This window comes from Tyto alba, unplaced genomic scaffold (assembly GCF_018691265.1).
Source record: "Tyto alba isolate M040663 unplaced genomic scaffold, T.alba_DEE_v4.0 Super-Scaffold_22, whole genome shotgun sequence".
Taxonomy (NCBI): Eukaryota; Metazoa; Chordata; class Aves; order Strigiformes; family Tytonidae; genus Tyto; species Tyto alba.
In genome coordinates this window covers 32948114-32975390 of record NW_024881296.1, presented here as the reverse complement: position 1 = coordinate 32975390, position 27277 = coordinate 32948114, and the positions used below count along the sequence as shown (strand labels likewise).

General features: G+C 40.2%; 1 protein-coding gene across 1 annotated transcript in view; it reads right to left on the bottom strand.

Moving 5' to 3' along the window:
* Nucleotides 1–25823, bottom strand: part of THEMIS (thymocyte selection associated) — a 75668-nt gene extending 49845 nt beyond the window's left edge. Inside the window, exons 1-3 of the mRNA XM_032992858.2 lie at nt 25733–25823; nt 10553–10711; nt 2182–2640 (exon numbers count right to left, since the gene is read on the bottom strand). Of these exons, the coding sequence (XP_032848749.1) occupies nt 2182–2640; nt 10553–10711; nt 25733–25823 (709 nt within the window). The remainder of the gene's footprint in view (nt 1–2181; nt 2641–10552; nt 10712–25732) is intronic.
* Between the last annotated feature and the right edge of the window lie 1454 nt (nt 25824–27277).

Below are 27277 nucleotides of genomic sequence, written 5' to 3'. Positions count from 1 at the left end.
AAAATTTAACAAGCAAATCATTTTTAATGACTCTCCTCAACAAGACTTATTCTGGATAGACCTGCACACAAGGATAGTATATTCTGGATTCACACTTCCTTGTAGCAGGACATACCAATACTTTATATTTAATAGTTGGTATCAGATGTATTTTATATGACAGAATTTTATAACAGTAATTCAGGATCTGTTTATTCCAACTCTGTTTTTCTCACATTGACACCTTCAGGTGACAATCATCCTAAGCACCACAAGGGAAAGTCAATGAAGGAGGAATGACTAGGGAAATGAAAGTTTTCTATGAGCATTTGGGGGAGTTCCACACACATAATTTGTTCATTATTAAGAATAAGAAGTATACAGTATTCCAGCCCACAGCCTGAGAAAATGTAATCTGCTATCCCTCTTATCAGGAATCTTTTTTTATTGAATTGTGGATAGTATTTCTCATACTTTATCTTGTGTCTATTTATAGTTTTTCTAAAATTGGTGAAAATCCATTTTTCATGGTCTACAAGAAAATAGTTCATCGTGTAGCATGAAGCCTATTTTTCAAGTTTGCATTAAATTGTTATTTAGGATGTATTTAATGCTTCTCAAATGTTGAGCACACTATGAAACATAAATGGGTATGACATAAAATCAACAAATACAACTCTCACTGGAATATCTGATTGGAAGACAAGTGAATACCAAACATTTCTGAATCTTTGTAAAGCTTTTTAGAAGCATTAAATTCTTATTGATTCTGCACATATATCTAAGTGGATATAGGAATACACCTAAATGAATCCAGCTTCAGGAAATGGAATGGGCTAGATTCCTGAATCTAGCTAGAGTTGTAGAAAATGAAGTATTTTATCTCGTGAAGATATACTTTCCAAACTCACACATTAAGTCACATAGCAAGCACAGCTGAATGTCTCATTTAACAATTATATTGTGCTAACAGTTTCTACCCACTTTTATTTCTTTCTCTTTTATCCACTTACTTACATATTTCATCAGAGAAAGCTCAGCTGTGAAAAGATTTCCTGCTTAATATCCTCATGAATGACATATTTTTGTTAGGATTTAATTTCTATGGAGCTCACTGGTTTGCTTTTAGTAAATGCAACAGGCAGTAAAACCTTCCTGAAAGCTAAGCTCCTATCCTGCAAACTTTAACAGAATGGGTGCATCAACACATCAAATGGCAGCAAGTTTCTATCTGCTGCCTGGACTCTCCTCAAGCAAGGTCAAACATTTCAGCTTAAGCTGGTATTTTGCTTAGGTAGGTACCTCAGTTCAGAGAGGGGACGCTGTGCACACACACATGGGTCATTTACTGCAGCTTGGCTATTCAAGTCACCATAACTCAGGAGAATTTCACCATGTGCTTGTACTCTTATATACCTATTAATTTTATTCCATGACTAATTTCACTAACAGGTTTAAAGTAAGGCACAGATATAGACATTGGTAAGAACAGAACCCAGCAGTTTCAGAGTTTTAGTGGAACAACTAGAACAGTGATAATATGCCATGGACAAAACATATATTTATTTTAAATAAAACTCATAACAAAGATTACATATTTTAAAGATATTGGTTTTCTAATATCTTACTCTTTCCTCAAACCTACAGGTTTCAGAAATTGTCCATGAGTCTTTTCTGTTTATATTCTATTGATATTTGTTTCTGCAATAGAGTAAAATAATATGGTTTTGCTTTCTGCAGCATCCTTATTCTGAAAATAAATGGTAGTTGAGTGTGTTACAACATGTGTGTCTATATTCTTTTTCTGCCTCCTAGCCATAGCCATAAATGATCAAGTGGCTTCTCCATGGCCAAAGTCTGAGACACAAAGAAAGAGAATCTGAGAACTGAACAGAATTTCTAAGCTCTACTTTTCACTATGCAATATATTTTCTTTGCAACAAGGATTTAATTGTAGTGATCAATAAAATGACAACAGAAAGAAATGCAAGGTAACTATCTGAATTAACAACTGATAAAAGAATAAAAAGGGCAATATTATTTTTATCTTTCTTCATCTTGAAACTAGTATCAGTGGCAAATATTGGTCAGGAATTCTTGACAAAACTGAATCCTTTCTGTGTATTGTAAGCAAATTTTGTGGTTTTAAGGGTACTTCGCTATACCGAGATGAACAGAACACCGACTTTGATTCCTACTTACATTTCATTACTGCCTGCACTTCATAGACAGGCGTGAGAACCAAGCAGCCATCAAAATTCTCAGGAAGTGGATTAGAGGAGTCCCACGTATGTAACGTATTGGAAAGTTTGACAATCCGATTTCTGCACTTTGGGATTTTCCATTCTGCAATCTCTTTTAACGTGTATATCTGGTCGTCTTCACACTCATAGAATTTTCCTTCTTGTGAAAGGGGCAAAGTAAAGGAATGAGACTGGTTATTTCTAACCACACCACAGTTCACAGCTATCGTTCCATTGATGTCTTCCACTGAGTTGAAGGTGATCTGCTCACCATGTTTTATAGTGAGGCTTGCCAATTTTATATCCTCAGAGCTGTAGAAACATGGATGGCCAAATCTTGTTGGCCCAATAGAGAATTTTCTTGTAATTTCTTCAATGCTGAGGTATGGAGTTTTATCTGCCACAATCTTATAAAGACCTAAGAACAGAAAAATTACATTATAAAAAGGGAAATATATAAAGGAAGCCATGCCAAATTTAAGACTTTGTGTGCAATAAAAATGGACAGCAAAGCATATCAAACAATTCATAGCTGATATGTTGGTTGCTAGAAATGTGGCTCTGTAAAGATAATATCAACTACATGATACAAATCATAGATGGCTGGAATTAGGACTTTCTACTCTGTAAGTGATTTCTGACATCCAATATTTTTACATTCATGGTGAAAAGAGAAAGAAGTTATTTTCTTTGCTACAGAAAAAAAAAGAAAAATTATCTTAAATTTTTATCTGTCTTCTCAGGAAACCAACCTTTAAGAAAAAAAAGCAGACATGATATGAGGAAGAGCAACACTAATATGATCAGTGAAGTACAGGATAAAGTTTGTGGCTAAACATTGAACTATGTATTCTTCCACACAGAGATTAGAGGTTCTTAGACCAAGTATGTTTAAAGACACATCACAAATGAAAAAGTAGCACCTACAGATAAGTATGAGCAAAGAGAATTGATTTTAACATACCTGATAGCCCAGACCTCCAGATGGAGTAATTCAAAGTTTGGGTGTTATAGTGCTGTGGCCATCAGAAGGCAATTAAAATGCTGAACTACTGCAAGACAGAAGCTTCATCTGAGCTTCCCTATCCCCTAGGGACATGATTATTTCATGCTAATCATGCCCCTTGGAGCTGTCTCATTAAGAGTCCACACTACAAGAAAAATATGTACATTTTATATTTGCATGAGTGTTTCTACAGAGGAAGATTAAGTGGATGGTTTAGGGGACTAAATAGGAGGGTTTAGCTGAACTGTGTGATTCAGCTGTCTTCTTCCCTGTGCATGGCAGTGTGAATGCTGCCTCGTGGAATTACTATGCAGCTTCCTGGGACAGGCACTGACTAAGGGTCTCTTCTAAGTGAATATCACTGGACATAGAGGTCATCCCTAGGTTAAGTTTGCAAGCCAGGGGACCCACAGAAATTAACTGGTTTCCATAGCTACAGTGACAAAGCAGCCAAGCTCCCTGGGAGATGCAATGTCTTTTCTTCTTTCTTCCCCCAAAGCCAACTAGGGAAAATGCTATGGCCCCTGTCGCTCCACACTTTTGCCTCTGGACCACACGAAGGGCACCATATCTTTGTGGTAAATACTCCCACCTTGGCAGTTATGGAGCATGGCTGGGGACTCAAGGATTGCTGTCTGATTAACTCTCTGTCTCTAGTGGCAGCTCCACAGCTCATGAGTGGTTTCTGCCATGTCTACACGTGTCCCATCCACCTGTCCTCAGTTGTCTAGTGTGGGAACTGGGTCCACACCAGCCATGACTTCCCTCTTGTGGGAACCATAGTGTGAGAAAAGAGCAGGATTCCCAACAGATACCTGGGTGTGATGTTGCCAGAACACAGTTTCTGTTGGATGTTGAGAAGATAATCACTCTCTTCTCTAGATTTCCTCTGATAGTGGGATTTTTTAACAAATTAGATCAGGAGATTGCATCAGTTAGAAATAACTTCAAAATTGCTTATTTTCTCCCACACCTTTTCCCTTTCTGAGTTTCACCCACTGACCACAATCAACACAACTGAGGGGTCTGATTGGAAATAGAGGCTCCTTAAGATTGTACTATTTAAAAAGGATATATCAAACCATTCCCCCCATCACAACAGCTTTTTTTTTTTTTTTTTTTTTTTGCCACAAAATTGTTGTCATTCTAGTTTCACCGTAACAAAACCCACTAATTTCACTTCATAGCTTTAGTATTCTTTTTGTTAAAGGAGATGCTATTAAGATTCTGTCTGTTGAGTAGCTTTTAACTGAAATTACCACCAGATTGGGTGTGTTTGGTTTTAAGTATCCTATGAGATCACTAGGTTCTGTGGCAACTAACAGCTCTGAGTCGTCAGCAGCTCTGTTAGCAGCCTGAACAGAAATAGCCTATTCGATCTACTGCAGAGATAGTCACTAGCTGCTCCTGTGTAACTGCTTTCTGCAACTCTGTGCCTTTCCAGTTGTCTGTATGGCAGCTAGCTTTTCCTGTGTGAAATTGTTTCCCTTGTGCAAATATATCCTGTACATATAAGTCCTCACTGCAGCACTACAGGAAAGGCTTCAGGCCTTTTTCCAGGCTGCAAGGAAGCCACAGCCATGAATGTAACTGCACAAGTACAAAGTACAACTTCAACACCCTTTTCTTTCTCACTGGTATTTTGAATGTTTCTCACAGCCATTTTTAACACAATTATTAACAAGCAAGTTAGGTACCCGAGTCCTAATCACTACTGGAGCTTTCAGTGCAGATCAAGAGAAACTGCTTCATCGGCATTTAGAAAATATTGCAGTGACAAGGCACCAATGACAAACTGAAAATGTGGAAAAGACAGCATCTCCCAGACAGTGTTCCAGTGCAAGCACAAGATGGGCATCATCTCCTGGAAGTGCTGGGAGAAAGCAAATAGGAATATTCTTCACTAAAAAATGTATTCAAAGTACATATGACATATCCCAAAGGCTATAACTATGTTTACCCATCTGTGATACAGGAGCACGTGCATTGTCCCTGGAAAACCTCCAGAATTGCATTAAATAACCTCCATAAACTATGTTAAAAAAACATTCCCAGTTGAAAATATTTGGCAGTGTATAGGTATGAGAAACATTCTTCTCCTCTATGAGTTTGACAGTAGACTCAGGCTCTACTAATTTTGCTGGGACTACAGAGATATTTGAAAGCCAGCTATTTCAGCAACAAACCGATGAGCATCCCGGTTTGGTAAGCAGGTTTCATATGGAAGTATAACTACGAGACTTCATACAAAACTAGACAACTGATTATCCCCTCAGGCCCAGACAGACTGACCTTGTCAGGGTTGGGAACAGAAAAATCATCACCTTCTATTCTGCTGGTTTTCTTAATTTTGGTAACGGAATGCTTGCATAGGCAACTAAAGAGCTATGTGGTCTTGCATACTTAGCTTCTGTATTGATGAGACCCATGAATTAGAGGCACCTAATAACCACCTGTTTATGCTTATGGAGATGTGAAGTTCCATATGTTTCTCTATATATAGAAAAGATGTGAACACATAAAAAGTTATTTTGGTATGATGGGTGAAAGCCACTGTGGTTCCTAGCTAAGTGTCGTAATATGCCATGGTATCTTCTCATAAATACTCTCCTTGCTATGATATATATTAAAAAAAAAAAAATAAAAAGACCACAATAGAACACAAAAACTGTACAACATTATCTGAAATAATTCAAAACCTTATTAAATCATTATGAATCAAATTACAAAACCAAATATTTTCCAGATTTAAGATAGCAAGGAAATCGCCAGAGTAGGAGACATATGGTACGTTTGGGATGCTAAAGTTTGGACATTTTGAGGTCAAACAAAAATATTTTTGTACTTCTTCATAGATCATAAAATGACTGAATCAAATTCACTTAGACTTTTCTAAGAGATCTTGGTGGACTATTGGGGGCAAAACCAGGTGGAAATAGCAAATCTGGAAAAAACTCCATCTGGTTTATCGAGGGCTGCCGTTATTGCTCTTATAGATCTACTTTCTAAATATAATCTGGTCTAAAACCAAAGTGCACTGATGTCCAAAAGTTTTGGGGAAACTTACAGATAGAGATAAAAATAACTACACATACATAATAACTGCAGCAATGCATAACCATTGCCACACTCCATGAACCCCCAGAACCTGCTGGCATTTCACAGGTGATGTGCCTGCCTAGACATAAGATGATAATTAATAAACGCCAAACCTAATCAGTCCATCATTTTCAATAAAAGTTTTAGGCATTGATGTACACATTGGTAGAGAGAGAAGGTTTGGGAATCTGAAAAAATAATTTTCACTGGTGTGGGAGAGAAAACATAGCTCAGGGATCACCCATTTAGACCTGTGGGAAAGCATATTTTGATAGAAGGATTTGTACAGAACAGTATATGCAGCTCTCTTTTACTGGTTATAGAGTGATAAAGTGTACCTCCCTGTAGCTTTATAGACTTTTCATTTTCAGTCTTAGAGTCCTGAAGGAAAGGACTATCCTTTTTATTCTCTCTTTTTCTTCTTTTCCCCAGAGAAAACAAAGAAAACCAGTAGTTAGGCTCACCTAGTAGAGCAGCAAGCAGCCTTCAAGGAAAAAAAAATTGCAGAAAGACCTCCTATCCCAGACTGGCAGTTTCTGTTCCCCAAGGTAATGCAGAAGACTGGGAAGAGCTCAGTTCCAAACTTCTCTGAAGCAGATTTGATTGCTATTCCTCTTTTCCCTTTCCTCCACCACCAATTCTGTGAACTCCTCTGCTCCAACATCCCCCTCTCCCCACCCTGCCCCAAGGGCCATCTCTCCTATCTCTCCACTATCTCCTATCAAGACAAACCTTCTCATGCCTAACCCCTGTTCTTCCACACATGTGCTGCGTGGCCACAGACAATTCTCCTCTCCTGTGGCTCACAGACGCTGAGAGCCCAAAGGGGCAGTCGTGCTCAGCCACGTGTCTGTCAGATCACGTGTGAATGAGTAGCAGCGATTGCCAGGGACATCCTGAGAACAGGGACAGCTCAAAACCATTTTTGCAGAAGGACTGTAACGGAACAAAATTAAATCATTTGTACTGGCGCACAGTTCAGGTGTTGTGCAAATTACCTGTCCCTGCTAACTTGTTAGTAGTGAAAACTGTAGTTCAAAATGCTGTTAGGTGTAGCCATTGAAATGTCTAGAGTAACAGCAGACTTTTATTTTTTTTTTTTTACCCAGTGTACGAGCACAGAAAGAATAGCCTGGCCCTCTGAGGCATGAAAAAGAACAAATTAGAATGAGGATAAAATGAAATAACACGGATAGTGAACTTGCGGTTGCAGTGGTTTCTCTAATGCAAAGGGCAGATTAGGCCTTTATCAAGGATCTGATTTGTCAGAGCAGAAAAAAGAAATTCTGTAGACTTCAAATACATACAGAAAGACAAAGAGTAAGGCTCATTTAAAGCCAATGAGCCCAGTTTTTCACTCACAGAGACTCTATCCCCAGAGTAACCTAAATAGAAACATTGCTTATTTATGCCAGCATGCACACAGTGAAAAGATACACGAACTCATCACATGCAAAGGATAACTCATGACAGAGGAAATGGAAAATAACATCAAAGCAAAAGATTTCTTTGCATCAACACCAGCAAGAGAGCACTGTGTGTACGATACAAAGACAGTGCCAGACTCCTAGAGACCTGCGGATATTTTTATTGAAGTAAGTCAATGGTGGTGTGAAAAAGATCATCTGCAATTCACTTCTGTGCTTTGTTCTGGAGACAGGGACATGCCAGAAACACTCTAATATGATGTTGTTCAGAGCTTAGCATATGTATGTAATATAGTGAAAAGGAAAAAGGTCAAGAAAAAGCAGAGACTGTGACATCTTGACTTTGCAAAGCAGAATCATTCTTCAGCTAAGAACTAAATTAGAGAAATGACAAATTTACATCTTACCAAAAAGCTCTTGAACGCATAAGAGTACATATACAGAGAGAAACAAGAGAGCGGTGCTCCCTGTTGGGCTAATAAGAAGTGTCATTATGCCCCTCTTCAGTGCTGCTGTTCAGTAATAGCTGTCATGTGGAGGATAATAATGATAAATTTCAGCAAAATGAACTCTGAATTTATTTTTCTAGTGAAATAACCCAGTTTTCTAGAACACTGGTTGGGAGAGTTCATAAGTATGCATGCAAATTGTAGTGATTAGACCAAATTTGAAAATGTGCTCAATAGGGCAACAACATCCAAATGTCAAGTTGTAAAATTGATCACTTGAATGCAAACAAATCCAGATTCACCAGGTTCAAGCATTTGAAATCACAAGCCATTCCGTTCTAAAAATCAGGAGATTCAACATTAATAAAAGTAGGATTACTTTTATCACTCAGTTGTGTTGGGTGTTTTCAGATTCAAATGTTCAAACCCATCTGCCAATCAAGATATAGAATATGACTTCCTATATGTGTATATATTTTAGAGATAGAAGAAATTTTAATAATAGCAAAGGAGATTGGATTTCAAGAAAAATACCAAGTATCTTGTGAGTTCACAGTACAGCTATACTTCAATATCTCTAGATAGCCACAAATAATTAAAATGTCTTTGATCACTACATTTGGGCCCTACTAGTGCTTGAAAATGTATTCCTAACAAATCTTTTAATAAATGGTCACGCAAATTGTTCTGATTTACCAAGTAATAAAAACATGAAAGTAAATTGAGGATCTACTGGGGAAAAGAAAATTATATATAGGACTATTTCAGAGAAAAATCTGTTTTTTGGAGATGGAAAATGAAGGCATAGCAGAAGATATTTTGCTGTGGAATTCAGATAAAACACTGCATTCCCATGTGCCTTTACATTTTATTTGCTTCAAGAAGTGTGTTTTCTCTCCCTCTGCAGAAAAAGCCCATGCCAGTTTTGGCAATGGCGTAACCTAAACCACATATATGCATGTGCACACATCCTCACATGCTCAGCGATACATTAGAAGAACATCAATGAGGTTACTAAGTAAAGCACTCAAACACTAGAAAACTCATGTTTCCTTGTGCAGCATCAATCTAACCTCCCATGTCCTTGCAGTACAATATTAATTAAATGTTTACATTCTATTTTTTTTTCTACAAAACTTAGTCTCACTCAGTGCATTGGTTAGAATGCTGGCCAAAGTGAATCCTGGATGTGATCTCAGGCTCTCGAGGGTTGCTGTGTCCTGTGTGTTCTGTTCTAGCATTTCCAGTGTCCTGTAACTTCTATCCCAGACCTACACAGGCTTCCCATCCCATCCCACTGGCCTCCCCCCCCTCATCTCCTCTCCCCGAGGGGCTCCCATTACCTCTCCTGCCTGCAAGACTCCCAGAATAAGAAATGCCCTACAGTTTATTTCTGTGTGGGTGCAGTCCTCCTCTGATGCTGGTAACCACCTCCCCTGTTGTCTCCAGTCCCTGATCTGCATATCAAGCCTTCATCCTTCTGCCTTGCTCCAAGGTCCAATCTTTTTCTATCAGTTTCCTAACCTAGTTTGCCTCCTCCACATCCCGTACATGGATGTGCACAGTCTAGCACTTCTCCCTCTGCACTTCAATCACTTCCCAGGTTAACACAGCTGGGCCCAAATAGGAGAGGAATTGAGAAGAGAGCTGAATTTAAAAATTAATAAATATGACACGTGATGAAGTAGGTATCCTAAGTACAGTGTTTGGCCAGCTCTCCCTATCAAGGCCACATGAACAGAGGAAGATATGTTTCAAATAACAAGTCAGTACCACATGTCCATCCTCCAAAATATGGATATTTTGGAAATCCACTATAGAACAGTTAAAGTGCTTTTTAAGCAGAAAAACACATCCATTTTCCTCTAATCCTGTTTCCAGACAGGGAGCAGCCACTTCGGCCACTGGAACTAAATTAAATCCTTAAAATAAAACCAAAACATAACAAAGTATTTAAAATATTTTATACCCAAAATAATAAAATAAAAATATGGTAAAAAAAAATATATAGTCTGAGCATACAGCAAGGAAGATTTCAGTTCACACACTTTGGCAAAGTCATAAGTAACTGAAAAGAGAATTTTTGTCGCAATTCTTATGCTGAGTGGCCTCAAGTTTAGAAGCATTACTAACAAATATTATAACATTAATAATTTCTATCCAAGATTGAAAAATAACTTTAAGAGTTGAAATTTAAAAATAAGTTGACTGTTATCTGATAAAATTATATCTTTGACATCTGAGTTGTAACCTCAAACAAATATCAATCAAGACAACAAATCAATACAATGAACAAAGGTGATTATTCAGGGTTATAATTCCTCAAAAATAATTGATTAAATACTATACCAGGAAAATTTAGTGGTAGTTCCACTTTGGTTGAAAACTGGCTGACTTCATTATTCTCACAGATACTTGCTATGAGCTTATTAATTTTGAAGCCAATAACTTTAATGACTTCTCCTGTTGACAGGCAGCATTCATTTCCAAACATTTCATAGATGGAGCCTGAAAAGAAATACAAAATGAAAGAAAAGTGTTATTCAGCTTTTTTTCACTTTGTCAAGTGTCTTTACCTCTTTGAATGACAGCAAAAATGGTTTAGATAAGTTATATGAAATAATACTTACCCTGCGATAACTAATGTAATTTTTATTCTCTTCCTTAGTGTCACAAGAAAATCCATCTTGTGACTTCAGTGATCTCTAGATCAGCTCTATGTGTACACTTTTGTTAGATGTATGTGAGGAGAACAGGGTCCGAAGAACCTGCATTTCCAAGTTATTAGACCAAAACTGAACGACGTAGAGCATAGGATCGCCTGGGTCATCAGGAGCTGCCTCCTAAAATGAGCAGACAGTGGAGCTCAGGCAGGAAAAGTGTCTCTGCACGACACAGGGCATAGAATATCCCATAGGAAACAATAGACTACAGCAGAAGACAAAAACCCATAGACTCTAGAAGGTGCCCAGGGAAAGGCCAAGAGACATCCAAGTGCAACTAGTATTCGAGCTTTCTGTAGTAACAGAAAACCTGAAGAAAGTACAGGAAATTTGAAAACTGGCAAAATAACAGTGGCAATCCCTGCCCCATGCTGAAATGAGCCTGCTGATTCTGACCTGGCAACTTGAGGCATGGGATCAATTAATTATATATAAAGACAGTGCATCAAACACTTGGTGTTCCATCTGTAGACAGAATTACATTGAAGACACAACATCAGAAATGTTGACTTTAACGCTAGCTTCCATTCTTCTGATGCTGTGCAGTTCCTTCTAAGAACTTACCAAGCTTTGTCCTGTAGTGCTGTGGAAGTACACTTTCTGTTATCCCATCTCAGAATTTCATTTCCCTCATGGTGAGAAACCTTACTCTCATTTCCATTCCCAATGCATTGGTGAATGTATTCATTTGTTCTGCTACTAACGTTGCTCTGCTACTTAAAATACTTTTTCTCGTTTCCATTTCTCCCTTCCCCAAAGAGTTTGAAAGGTTAATTTTGCCCTTCTCTGGTCACATTTTTGACAAAAATCTAGAAGAAACAAATTCTCTTTATCTCCCCTGAGAAGACAGATTTTCCTTCCCACAATCCCTCTAATAGCTCTTTCTTGCATCTTGTTCAATTTAAAGTTTTTTCTCTTTTTTTTCCTTTTAACCTAGGTAACCTGAATGGTCTCAGGCAATGAAAGATATTTAAAACCTGACCTCTGGCTATATAGTAGCAATCAATAATTGAGATGGCCTGTACCGAAATATTGCCATTGCCTGCAGAACTCATTTCCCACAGAAAGTAACATCCTTTACTCCACAGATCTTGTAGTTGTTCAAGAGAATAAAAAAAAGCTTTTTATTTTTTTTGCCAGATGTCATATCAGAAATGCAACTATTAACTGAGTGTTTTTCCTAATGCTCACTCAAAGTCAATTCCAGTCACGAGCATAGCCTGAGTTAATAAGCGTTTCCTACTGAATCTGAGATATATTTATCAGCTCTGCCACAGCTCTTGGTTACCACCTCAGCTTCACTGGAAAGTCACTGGGAGACGAGCCTGAGCAAAAGTTGCTCTGGTTTTAGCATAAAACCCAAAGCCTCAGTGGAGCACCACGGAACAATGTGTTTGTGTCAGGACAGGAGGATGAACGAGAGTAACACTGAGCAACTCATTCAGTTTACCCTGTTGTGAAGACATGCCCAGGCAAACCTGCCTGCTCTTTGTGCAATGCTCTCACAACTGAGACGGACACCAGGAGAACCCCAGCTGCTCCCCTGAACAAGACATGTACTGACGTATATTTTTAACCCTATGTAGAAGATTCTAGGTTAAAAAAAGTATTAAAAAATTGTAATGGATGCTTTCAGCAGGCTGGGTGTGACAACACTGCCTGGTTTCCCTTGCTGAGAATCCTACAAAAAAATAAAGGGGACAGATGCAATTAGGTTCTAAACTCCCCCAGCAGGCTACTGCCTTTCTGTTGCACACCAGGATGATGATTAACAGAGATATTCTGGGTTATAGTACCACACAAACACCAACCACAGTCAGGTGAAAGAGCATGATGTTTATGCATCCTTTCAACCAACGTGGTACTAAGCAGAAGGCCAAGAGAGCTGCTGTCCTTTAACTAAAAATGGGCAATCTGGTTTTCTTATTGTAAAAATAATGCACAGTTGTTTGCTTTCCCTTTGGTCCCTGAGCAATTCAGCATTGACTAACTCACATGTCTCCACTGGATATTGCTACAGCTCCCATCAGTAAGCTGGTTGCTGCTCTAATAAACACATGAGGAATTATCATAGCTCTCATTGCTTTAGCTGAGCTCCATAGGATATTTTATGAGAGTCAGAAAAGTGTATATGCAATATTTATTTCATATTAGACTGAGAGGGAGAGAAAGATTGAGCAGCCGTGACGAGGGTAATACTCCTTTTGTGCTGAATCACCTCACTCCTCACATCAGACACAGCAGAGATCATAAGCAGCCATGATATTATTAGATACAGCGAATCCCAGAGGACCCAGTGTGATGAGCTCTGCATTATAGAAACATGGAAAGATGAGCAAAGAATTCCAATATTCTCATCTCTGAACAAATATTTGTGGAAACCTATTCAAAATGGGAGCTCATGACTTCTAAAGACTTTTTTTCTTCAGTGCAGATTTAGATCCGGCTTCTCCAGATTACCTCACTTGAAAATAGATCCCTAGAAGCCATTTAACATATGAAAACAACTACACTGACTAATGATGGGCTTTGGGCACATTTGCTTTCGCCGCTGCTGGGCAGCCTTCGCAAGCGTGCCCCTCGATGCAGCCGGGTCCCGGTGCGTACCCACGAGCGGGCGGTGCGGCTCCGTGCGAGCGCAGGCACCGAGCCACAAAGGTTCGGTCGCCTCGCTGGCTGTGGCTGACTGATTGCCAAATAACCTGGTCACCGGAGGAGAGCAAACCAAGTAATGGCTCTGAGGGGGAGAATGGAGCAGTTAAGAGGATGAACCTCTCAAAAACATGATGTGATCGAAGAAGATCTAACTACTACTTCAGACTATATCTGCAGCAGAGTGGTGCCACCAAGAAATAAAGGGGCGAGCCAGAGGAGGGCCCTGTTTCTGAGCGTGGCTGGTTCTGAAGGACTTACTACTTTTACCAGGTTTGATTTTTCTTAGGCACAATAGCTGAACTACAAGTAGTACGACAGAGAGTTTGAGAAAGCCTGCCCCCCACTACAAAACAAAAAGTATAAACGGCACTTGCAGAAAAGTGAAAACACTGATCTGTTAGTGATGGGTCCAAGGTTGAAGATCCAATTTGGCAATATCCATGGGAAGAGACTAGCTCTGCCAAACTCTCCAAAATACATGATTAGATGGCACAAAATGTAGCCTTTGACAAAACAATCAAAATTTACGAAGTATGAGAAATGCAGATAACAACCTACACAGGGCAAACAGTGACCTGGCACCATAGGGATGGCAGAGAATCTAAAACACTACAAGAAAAGGGTAAAGTACACAAGAAAGGAAGATCTGCACTCATAAAAGAGAGAAAGTACCTGGGGCAGACAAGCATATGGAGTTCAAGCTGGAGTCTACAAAAAGCATTACATGGAGCTGCAGGCTCTGTTTGAAACATCAAGGGCCAAGACAATGCATTCAGAGAAAAGATGGATTATAAATGCCAGACTGCAATCCACAAAAGAGTGTGCATGGAATAGAAACACAAGGCTGTCACAGCACCTTAACTCTCAGGGTCTTTCATCAGAACAAAACATAACATTGTTCTGGAAAACAAATGGATCATTCATCTAAAAACATTAGTTTTAGGAAAAAGTGAGATGAAAATTTTTTTTTTTTTTTAAAGACTCATGATCTTAATTAAAATTTAAAAAAAAAAAAAAAAAAAAAAAAGAAAATCAAGGGAGCTGGTTGTCTTACCATCAAAGAAAGAAACTATTACATGGGTACATAACCCACTGGCAAAGATAATGATTTGTAATAATGCCAAAGAATCTGAACCCCTTCTTGAATTAAAAAATGAGAAAAAAAGAAAAAGGCTATTTTTTGGCATCATCAAGGAGGTAATGGGCATTAAGCAGCTAGGAGGGATGTTTTAAGTCTTCTAGAAGAGAGCAAAGCTTTTAGCATAGTAGAAGCAGAGAGTATCCAAGAATCACAGGACTCATGGCCATAGGACAATATCTTTCATCCCAGAAGAGAATTTGGATAAATTGCTCGTATAACCACTGAGTAATGGAGGCATACCATCACATTTTCCAACCAATTAAGGAAGCCAGAGACCAACCTTCAACAGTTTAGCAGTAGTAAAACTTATATATATGAGTGAATAAGCACATAGATAGATATGTATATATGTATGTAGGTAGATATCAACTTAGATGACCATTCTCATGGTCAAATTATAGGACTTTAATTACCTCCTGCTTTATCAGATTCATTTGAAATAGACCAAGAAATTGAAAGATTATGAGGGTGAGAGGTGGGCAGGAAGGTGGCTAACAGACCAAGACCGTGATTGCAGAAGCCTCATTTTTAATGATACCAGGATAAAAAAAATAATTTAAAAATGAAACTCTGCCAGCCATACAAGAACAGATTCATTTTTGGGGGTGCGACTGCACATACAGTATTGATTGTAATTACATATTTGTCTGCAACTAGATTGCCTTAGCCCTGATTTTAGCCCTTGCTTGGCGATTTGCCTGGAATAGTACAATGAAGATTACATTTAGACAAGAAAAATGTTACCTGTGTGATTTGTCATCTAGGCATTTGCAGCAAATATTTGTGCTGATAAAAGAGAGGGAGGGAAACTGCATGGTTTTCAAAAGGGACAATAAAAATTCTTTTTCCTTTAACAGCCACAATAATTAGTCTTAAAACATTGTGAAAATACCCGCTGTGTGACAACATGACCCTGAAAGATTTTACGTCAGCTGTGTGATGTGGACCCACATACAGAAAATATTGAAAAATAAAAATAAAATTAAAATGGACCTTTTGGTACACATATTTGTTGTTGCACAACAGTAACTGTGTTTTTCCCACTTAATCCAAGAAGAAAGTGTAAGACATTGAAAATGTAAATTAGGTAACCTTAAGAACTGAATCTTTTTGATTTGAGAAAGATGTATGCAATATAATGCAAAAAACCCCCATTTTAGCTGAACCCAGAATAAAGCAGCTTATTTACAGTGATCAAACAATGCCCCTGAAGGCTGTAATTAAAGAGCTTGTTGCCTTTGAAACCACCTCTTCTGAATTGTTACTTTGTTCAATAAAAAACACATTTATATCCTTTCATAATCTCATCTCTAGTTTGACAATCCATATTAGCAACTGCTGTGATCACATCAAAGCAACCATAACAATTTTTTCAATATCTTTTTCCTCCATATTTCCTAAAATGCTAAGCATCCACACCATTGTCCTCCCTAACATAAGCCCTTTATTTGATTTATAACTCATTATAGGTACAAGAAGTGTCTTTCTGTATTAAAAACAACAATATAATATACAAATACAGTGAATGCATGAGATGGAGAATGTCATTCTTCATGTCAAAGCATATGACAGTATCACTGAGAGAAATGCCTTATAATACAAGGTAGAACAGCAAAAATCTCAGTAATATTTTCCTTCTTCTTCACAGCAGCTTAGAGCCCATTCAGTGACTGCTCTCAGAGGGAATGCTTCACTGATGCTAATAGGAAGTATGACTCAAAATCAGGTCCATGACTAAACAGCAATAATACATCATTGGTATGTAACTCCCATTTGCCACACAACCCTGGGCAGTTTAGCAAGGAGGGCTACAGATAAAATGCAAACAAAAGGCCCCACTAAGGTGGCACAGAGGACCATTCAGCAGGACTGGAGCTCAAGCCCAGGCTGGCTGACTCCCAGTCTAACCATCTGCCTGCTACATGGTGCTGCTAAGCACTTCCAAATATCCCCCATTCTTTCTTTCTTTTTTTTTTTTTTTTAACAAAGACCAAACTTCTCTCCTAACAAAACCAAACCATTTTGCAGGCCAAACACTAGGCATTGGCCACATGAGTTTGAATCCCTGAAGGAAAAAAATCTCTCTTTCATCTCTCAGTAGTACCCACCGAGTTCATTGCAGCTGACAGGCTTAGTGGTTTTTGAAAGAAGATCCAAACAACCAGGAACCTGGCTGCTTTGCAGGGAGATGAAAGATGTCCCTGCATGTCCTGAAAGAGTAGAACTTTGTCCCAACGTCCTTTTCCCAGAGCTCCTTTCTCCACTATTATGTTGTCATCAGTTGCCCATATGGGTGTTGTCTTCCTGGATCAGTGGTGACTCTGTTTCAGGGGCTGGTGAAATAGTTCTGCTTTCACATAAAGGCACGATCCCCTGGTGCATCCATTCAGCCAGAATTACAATAGCTTACTTTCCCCTATGACACAGCTCAGCTGAAATCACAGTTTTATTAAGGCTGCTGCAGGCTCCCAAAGTAATATGAAGGGCATAATGTATCTATAATTAGTGTCAATAAAAAAGATATCATTCTTTATGGGCATTATTTGGGGGTTAGCCAGTTGTTCAGAGTTTACGCTCTTTGGCAAGAGGAGAGATCTACTTTTAAGTTGCAGGGAGGAGAGTTTTGCTTGATAACTTTAATCATACTCTGATTAAGCAGTAGGGGAAAGCAACCAATTTCTGATAGTGGGAAATTAGGTGACTTTTTTTTTCAGTCAGATACCTCCCGAGCACCGAAGATGATTCAGCATGTTGGATTTTCTCCACTAAACTCACATAAACTAACACCTTGTGGGGAAGATACAAAGAGGCTGAAAATCATATGCACAATGGCAGGCAAAGAAGGAAACGTGCCCCAGCTTCTCTCTCCTAGCCCAGGCTGTGGGTGTGGTTGCAAATAGTATAAAACACCTGTATGGTTTTTATCCACCCCTTCCTTCCTACCCCCAGAAGGTGCACCCACTGAGAGTGGGTGAGCCCAGCTCCCTCGTGCCCACAGAGCACACCAGAGGCCCAGGGCTAGCAGTGGTCATGTAGGCAGCGTGAACTGGTGTAGAAGATCCTCTCTCAAGTGACAGAGCATCTTACTGGGCTTTCTAACAGCCCTTTAACATGTCCTAAGCAACAAAAATCTGCAAGTTTGGTCACTCTGGGACACAAATCCTCCAAAGAGTTCAGCTGCTGAATTGCCACAGAGGCAAATTCCCTTCAAAAGGCTCTTTGCAAAGAAGGCATCTTATCTTGATCTTACCTAATTAGGCTGCAGAGAGTCTGATTTTTGTCAGCACAAAACCATCAAAAAACAAAAGCTGTAAGATTTATCTTTTTCCATATAAAGCCAAACTTTAAATGTCAAGTGCTTTAAGCCATTTCAATCATAATGGAATTTTTTAAAAAATTACTTCTGCAGTTTCTGATTTATTCCTTTCCTGATAGGTTTATGGCCTTTTTTTTTTTTCTTTTTTTTTAATACATTCTTCTGATTCTCATCTCTCCAGAGAGCTCATGCTCTGCATGTGACAGCAAAGCTTTGTGCATGCAGCACCCACTATAATGGAAAGAGCAAGTGAAACCACAGCTCCAAATGCAACATCTTTGACCTTTTGTTTGGGTTTACCCGCACAAATCGGAATTACCGCAGCAGTGAAGAGAATGCCAAAATCTGCTTTTGAACAGCATTAGTCACTGTTCTAGCTGTTTGTGATTTATTTAGTTTTATTAATTTTCTTTGCAGTGTTAATTACTTTGACTGAAGGTATGTTTATTGAAGTGTATGTTTAACAGAAAACCTGTGCTTTGTTGGACTAGGTTTAAGAATACTGCTTAAATTGCAGGATCAGGCCAGGGTGTTGAGCACTTCACAGGTGAAGCCCAGAACTGGAAGCATGCTTAAGCATCTTCCCCTACTGAGATAACAGCAGGCTGTCCTTTGTGCCATTACTGTGTGCCTAACGGAGCTGACCAGAAACTGTAAACCTGGACTAATGCCATGTTCCCTCATGGATAGATCACCAGGTACTGGAAGAATAAAATACTCCACAAAGCCCTGTAACTCAGAAATAGTGCATGGTTATGGGCTTGTGTATCATCAGATGTTTATCCCAGGATTCCCCCTCCTCTGTCATTTACTATATCTGTCCCCTTATCTTCCCAGAGGCCGAGTCTGTTAAAATTATCTTGCTGTATTTACAGGATGGCAGGTCCAAGTGTAGGGAAACAGGGCTCTTCCTGCTGCAAACCTCCTCCTGGCATTGCTGGAGGCCCAAGTGCAACAACAGCCGGGAAGCCCTCTCCACTGCAAGAAACCAGCACCTCAAGGGCAGCTTCAGCAAGCCAAGGCAGGGGGTTGACCCCTGTGTTGAGACAAAACAGGCAATTTGGGCATTCTGCCCAGCTCCCATGCCATCCACAGAGAGGCCTGAAGCTGAAAGTCACAGAAAGAAAATCCCCACAAGGAGATCCTCAAAGCAGCTTCACCCTCAGCACCAGCTACCCAGGGTCAGAATTTTCTCACTGTGTCTGGATGAGTCACCCCGTTGAGGGCAATGGCATGAATAAAATGAGCAATATTTGACCCATAGAAGTCAGGTTTTGTTGTCATATTGCATTCACTGAAGGGCACTTTCCTTCTTGATCAGAATAAAACATGTGTTTGAAGCACCCTGAACAAGTGCAGGAGACTTTCATTGGTACATATTAATAGAGAAAATATAACATTCTCTGACTATTACAAAGAAGAATCCAATCTATCTGTTACTCTGGCTGTGCCTAGGACTCTTGCTCCTAACTGCTGGATCAAGGGTAAGGGAAACAACTGTGTTCAAGGGGAAAAAACCCTACAATTTTTACAGACAAATTTGGCTTCTATCTCTGTAAAAAATTAGACAAATTAGCAAGTGCAAACACTGTACCACAAATTTCTACCATTTCATATGCAATTATCCCTTTGGCATGCACTCAACTGAGAGTCCACCCAGTAAATGTGCAGGTCATTTTTATTGATCTTCCATCTCTAAGAAATACAACCCTAATTATCTTCATCAAGACTGTTCAAAGCTGTCCATGATTTAGCCTCTGTTTAAATTGTCTTGTTGCTTTTTATAAGAAAATGTGCCTTTATTAAACCTGAAGAGGCAGCTTGCTTGTTTTACTCACATGTATTACAGACCACATATCTTAGCTTTCATTGACTCACTGGCTTTTCACGCTGATAAGGGAGCAGGATTCATTCCCTCTAAGTTGGCTTAAAAACAATTAAAAAATAATTCCATCCTACATGATCATTTTCTAACTATTAATGTTGAGAGAAATTTCTTGTCTAAATTAGGACTTGAGGCATCTGAAACTTGATATGAAAGGATTCCTCTTCTATGCAGTTTGCCTAGCTGCAGTTACAGGGTTAACAAGACTTTTCATAAGTCGTTCCAGCACACTGCTGCTGACCAGCCGAACCCATCGCTCTCCTGAAAGGCTTACAGAGGCGCACGCTGGAAAGATGCTATTTCCCAGTAACAGAAGCAGAAAGGGTGAAATTGAAACTGCAGAGAGAGCAAGCAGACATAGATACGCAGGCAGCAAAGGAGAGCCAAGAGGAACCGTAAGCCAGAGCACGCCCATGTTCTCTACAGTTCACCAGAGAGTTTTGAAATGGAGCTATTCATATTCCCCAAAGAAGAAGCAAACCTCAAAGGGTTGTTTTATTTGCTTTTTTTTTTTTTTTTTTTTTTTTTTTGGCATTGCCCCTCATGCAGATGTGAGAGAGCACCAAGCAGCCACCCAGAGGGGAGGATCCCCACCTGACAATATTGAGCATCTTTAACTCCCTTCAGTCTGGAAGAGCATTAACCAGGGATGTATATGTGACCCCACCATTGTCTCTTTCCACCATTTTTTCCCTGTGCAGAGAGACTGGGCACTTTCATGAGCCCAAGAAGAGGGAGCAGGGAGTGGAGCACCTCATTTACAGCATGCTTCTTCACTCGACTCTCAACCTGCAGAGATGGAGGCTGCTGGCTCACAGATCCCCTCTGCCCAGAGAAACAGCACACAGCATAAACTTTCCTGCTGAGTTTCAAGGGTCCATCACAAGGAGGAGATGTCCTGGCACTGCAATTTATACAACACAAGTGCTGCTTTTGAGCAGCTGAACTGCAGAGAGGAGCTACCAGCTCTCCCTGTACTGTGGCAAATCCCAGTACTTGGGGTCCTAATCCCATCACTGATGTGTGCGTTCAGTCTTAGGGGAATAAAAAAAAAGTGGGATTTCTATTTAGGTGGAGCAAAAATTAGAAGGCTGTGGGTGGGGAACATGGCTAGCAGCAAGAAACACCAACAGAATAGGTGCCTTGAACATTTCTATATTTTTCACAATTAAAATTTGACAATTTTTACTGTCCTGCCACTGGTTAAATTAAGCCTGCAGAATATTAAATTCAATTACCCATAAAATAATTATATCAGTATTAAAACAGACATAATTTTTGCAACATAAAGATGAAAGCCTGTACTTGCATGCTATCTGTAAAAATCAGCAGTCATACAGTACTTAGCTCACTAAGCATCAATATTTACTAAAATGTTCAAAGAAAAATATTCAATCAACTCAGTTTCCAATGGAGTTTCAGTAGTTTAATTTTTTAATAACATATTTTAATGAGCTATTAAATTGTCATGTAGTTCAGTCTGCACTGTAGATCCTTTCTAATCAGTGCTGATTACCAAGATATTTGTATCTGGCAGACTTACTCCCATTTTATAATCAGCCTTCTTATTCCCTTCAGAGATTCAGCAGTCCAGTTTCTGTAGCAATGATATTATGACTTCAGAGTCCAAAACAACTGCCCTGAGAGGCACCCCTGGGATTTGCAGAACCATTCTCTCCATTTGCCTGTGTTTCTGTTTTCAAACTAGGGATAACAACTATTTCTCTACTTCTGTATGGTCTGTTGAGTGTGACAAATGAAAGGAACTATAAAAAAACTCCGCATAACATCGAACTATCACAGTCAGTGACTGCAGGTTGGGATTCTGACTGCACAGCCACACACTGCTGGAGGGAAAGGGGACTGGAAACACGGGAGTATGAACAAGCTCCTCAAACCTTGGCTATCTTGCCTACGACAAACTGGGTAAGGCTTCAACCAACCCAAAACTCCAGGTGTGGTATGAAACACACTGATATCATCCCATGGAAATCCTTCCCTCTGCTTCAAGCCAGGAAAAGAGTGGTGAAAAGGCACAGAGCTTCCTCAGAAAGATGTCTAGGTTGTAGTATTCACTACCAACAGTACAAGTTCAATTGACTGCAGCTTCTCTAGCTTAAAGTATTCTGAATGGAAACAGAGTCGATATAGTCCTGTCCGTTTGCAGCTTTGGGAGCTACAGTTAAATAAATCACAATTCCATTAATAGCAGCAGAAACATAATTTTTTATAGGCCAGTAGAGAGACTAATGGTGGAACGGGTGCGCATAGCGTGATGCTCTCCACCAGGAGCTGCAGTAGGCAGGCTTGTGTCTAAAAAGAAAGACATAGATTGTGCTGTGTGTTACACAGGTATGAAGGGAGAATGGGGGCTTTTACTTTGCCTAAGAGCAAGCAAATTTCCACTCTTTCCCTGGAGCTTGACTTTGCAGCTTCGAATAAAAATACCTTACTACATGAAAAAAGATACATCCACCCTTACAAAGACTTAGAACATGGTGCTTTCCTTACACTTCCAGAGGTACCAAAACTCTGTCAAGAGCAGTGAGGCTAATTTGCAAGTCACATATTTTATTGTAAAATCATCTAGACTTAAGAGCAGTGCGTGCAAAATGTTGCTTCCAGATAGAGTAAATGAAGAGTTTCATCCCCATAGCACACACTGCACCACAGAAGACCAGTGAATGAATTAAGCTCCATCTCCTTACCACCTAGATGGCTATAGCCTTCACTGGTTGGCTGCTGCAGCTTTGATGTGACAGCTCAAATCGATTTAGTTACTTATTCCTGTAGCCATTCTATGTACCCGGTTAAGACGACATTAAGAGCCATTGCACATTTTTCTGTGGTTCTGGACAGGGGAATATACATAGAATGTACATAAGTACAAATTCTCACTATATTAAATTCTTAGACCAGAAAATTAATCATCCCCTGTGATTGACCAGTTTCAAACAATCCCAACTATTGCTTTAAAAATAAATCTTCTCCCTTACTATCTGCATCTTGTGCTGAGAATGGTTAAAGGTTCTTTTGAAATCCAACTCCATAAAGCTGCTAATCCAAGTAGGACTCAGCTGACCATGCTGACTTTGTAGCAGGTTAGGAGCTACTACAATCGGTGCATGGGTGTTCTGATTTCGTCCTTGCAACCATAGCAATAAACCCATGTTCCCTGTCAATAGACCTGACCTGCCATTACCCACAATGTGACTGATGGTGTACTGCATGTGGTAAGAGAAATCAAAAGGGTTGTTGGAGTGGGTGAGGGAATCTGCCTGAGAAAGGACTAAAGAATGATTGTCCTAATGGAAATTCAAAGTGCACAAAGTGGTCTACTCTTCTGTTTGGCAATATAACAGGAGTTACTTCAGACTCTCTCTGAAGCACTACTCGCCCTTCAGAAAATGCAACAGAAATCATGCAATCACAGAACAGTGTGTTCACCCCTGCTGCCAGGTATAGAGGGAAGAAAAAAGTTCAGGAGAGATTCGACATGGACAGAGAGCTCAAGAAGGGAGGAAGGTACAGGAAGGGAGAGTCTGGCCTGAGAAGATCTTTTGTAGCCCTAGATCCTGCAAAACTATCAGGCACAGAGTGTCCCAAACATCTCAAGCTTCCTCTGAAGCAAGGAAGAAGAGAGAGGAACCAACACAAGCCTACTAGTGGACATCAGTGCTTCTAGGTACTTGCAAGTATTCTGGGGATGTACCGACTGTGAGAGGAAGGAGTCAAGTAGCACGTCTGTATCAGCTTTGCTCATTGCACAAGCAAGAAACACCTGCATGTATGTTAGTGCTGAATCTAGCCTGCTGGTAGAAACACGTACGACTGAGAGGAAGCCACTGGGAGCAGAGGACAGGAAGAGGTGGTGCTGCTGAAGACTGAAGAAGCACCAGGGCAGCACAAGGGCTCTCACTTTTAGTGCAAACATTCCCAGGTCTCTAGGGCACATACCACCCCCTCCCAAGGCTGTGCAAGCTTTTTTTACGATGGACAGCCATCAGCTGATAGCCCTTTCCTCTCACATGAGAGAACATTGCTGCAGAATGGTCTGTGGGCTAAGACTCCACTGGTTTTTTTTTGTTTGTTTGTTTGTTTTCTTCCTCATGTGGAAGGGTTTACACAGTAAATGGAAGCACAAGTTGAAATATACTGGCTCCAGAGAAGTTCTAGTATGAGCTTTATCATCCACTAGCAGCAGGATGCAAACTGTAGAAACTCAGAAACCTGCTGACAGCTGGGCTACCATAATTTTATCATAGTACTTTATATATACATACGTATCTCCCAGTATTTTGTGTATCCATATACATATACATACATATATGTGTATATGTGCATGCATGTACATATACATACAACTTGTATTTATATTACCTCTGCTTCCTAGGTGTGTGGTAAGAGACAAAAATGGTGGCCACTCCAGCTTAAGGAGTCGTCACTTTTAGTTTAAATTCCACTATTCATCACTTAGGCACTAGCCTCCTTATCAAGGACTTAATACAGTTCAAGTTCTTGGGCCAGTTTAAAATGTAAAACTTGAACAAGCCACATGTCAAAGGTCAGAAAAAGCTATTTCCTAAAATTTCTGATAATTTTGATCAAGTTTGTTTCCCAGAATGCCTTTTTGAGCATCAGTACCATTTATGTGTCCTAGGCAGTTTCCAGAGCAGCCAGGATAGGCAATCAGGAGAACATGGACAGTACGTTACCATCACAGAATGCTACCATCACAGGATACTACCATTCACAGTTTAAGTATGCCCTTTCCTATTTTCTTTCCACCACAAGAGGCTGTTGTTGCAGAGGGAAGAATTGCCCACTCTGGCCACAGCTGCTGATCGCAGCTCAGACTTTCCACAGCCACAGCTAATGGCAACCATTTCCTCTCTCCTCCTACTATGGAGCAACATAGGGATTTTTATATTAACATAAAGATAGATATTGTGGATCCCGAAGGAGGTATTTGGCTGAAGCTGATGCAGGTTTCAGCTCATTTAATGAAGACCTCTCTGTTTTATTTAGTGTGACCCCAAGTTTTCCCTTGCAGTGGCAGGGAGGTAACATCTTTTTTTCCTAGACTGAAACATAGTCTTGATACAGTGTTTTCACTGTCATTAAACAAAGTTCATGCCCTGACCAAGCACAGAACTTCTCCTTTCAGTGCAAGCCTCCTTACCATCCTTCCACTGTGTTTTGTGCACAAGCAGAACCCAGCACTAGAAACACTATGAAAAGATCTGCAGCAGGAAAACCCAGCAAAATATTGCCCTTGTGATGTGCCCATCTGTCTCATACCCATTCTTTTGTATTGTTGCACCTGAAGTACCCCCAAATGCAGGGCAGAACTTCGGGAAAACCTTACGGTCCATCACAGTCACTTTCCAAACTCCCCAGTTCTTTATTTCTGAGACAGAGAGCATCTCTCTGTGCCAAACTCTGAAGAGTAGAGCTAGGTTTAATCAATTAACCTCTGTGAGGTGATTTGCCATTGCTAGATTGATGGCTCTGTGTGAGTACACAGCAAATTCATGACTCATTCCAGTACTTTTTCCAGGATATGATGAGGACTAACTACAGTTCCTTCCTCACCAACTGTGAGAGGACCAGATGCATGCTGTACCCAAAATATTTCCAAAGCCACTGATCATTACGCTGGATCTTCAAAGGGAAAATCACAGCTGGTGAGAAACTGCCTGGGAGACAACTCTGTCAGCATCCTCCCTCTGCCTCTCCCACCTCCCGGTCCCAAGGAGGACCTGATGTCAAAGACAGACTTGCGAAGCCCTGCCAGAAAGATGCTCACCTTGGAAATAGATGCCTGACTGGATTTGGAGGACCCTGGGAAGGGCTCTGGGGTCCAGAGAATGAATGAATTTCTCCAGGGTAGATGCCATCATCCGCAGCAAGGCAGCATGTGGGTTTGGCACATAAAGGCCAGTGAAAACCTTCTGAGGCAGCAATGCTTGCAGCTCGGTGCATGCTGCACCCAGGAGAGCTGTGGGGCTCCGTGGCAAAGGGGAGGAGTGGCACAGGGAGGTACTTCTGCTTCCTCCCCTTTGTGGCCACTTCCTCCCACGGATGCAGCTGGAGTGGGGTGAGGCAGGAGGATGCTGAGCCAGTGGCCGCACCATGAGGCTGCGGTACCCGTATCCACAGAGGTTCCGCAGCAGGCTGGTAGAAGTGTGTGGAATGCTGTGGGTACTGGGCTTTGGAGGGGGCAGGGGGATCTACCACAAAACTCGGTCTTTTTGGTGATGGTCATTGACTCTGTGAAAAGAAGATACTGAATATCAGCCCTGTCTAAAGTGGGGAAAAAGCATCATGTTTGAGTGGGTTTTGGTTGCTGTTTTTTTTTTTTTTTTTTTTTAATTTTTTTTTTTTTTATTTCCCTTGGAGCACAGAAAAATGATGTTTGTTCTCTTCAAACCTGCAAACTGACTTTGAAGAAAACAAATGAAGCCATTTTGTTCTGGTGCTGTTTGCTGTCTTAAATAGAGACTCTGGATTTAAGACATACAAATAGAATACAAATTACTTCATCATGTAAATGGACATCAAACCATAATGTTGTTATGTAAAATGGCCAAGATTTTTTAATGTCACCAGTGACTTGGGGGGATTTGAATTTGAGATGCTGCAACTGGGAATGAATTTTAAGAGGCTACTACCCAGTACCAAGTGAAAATCAGACTGCACTGAGGACAAACCCCCAGCACTGGTCCCAGCTCAGGCTGGTTGCAGCAGCATTCTTCTGAAGAGCGAGACTACGTAGCAAATAAGGGGCAGACTCAGATCACCAGGAAAACTGAAGTGACTGTGATTTCCTGTTCCTTTACACTGCTTTCCTGTCTGCTAGGGGTGTCAGGGAAAGTAGGAAGCATGACATTGTGACAAAATGGTGAGCAAGATGATAGCCAACTGTTTATTTTCAAAGAGCTCAGTAGCTGCATTTCATGTATATGTAATACTTACAGGAGATGATATTACTCACATATGAAAACCCCCACATATTTAAACGCAAAATGCTTGTAGCGGGTGCCCAGGTCTTTGAGGTGCCAGGCTAACTATGGGGATTGAAGAGTTTGTAAACTTGATCTTAACAAATATTGCTCCAGAGAGTGTGAAATAGGTTTTATAAGTGGGGAGCCTGTGGGTGCAGAGCTCTCTATTGCCAGTTGTTAATGTTGCAGGTGCTGTAGACAAGATGAAAAACAGGAATTTGGGTCTACGAGTGACAGGTGTTAGTAAAATAGTAAAAGCCAAATCAGAGAACATGCACAGCCAACCACTCATCAACTATTTTAACACAAAATATCCCTCATTCTCCCCTTCCAACAATACACACTTG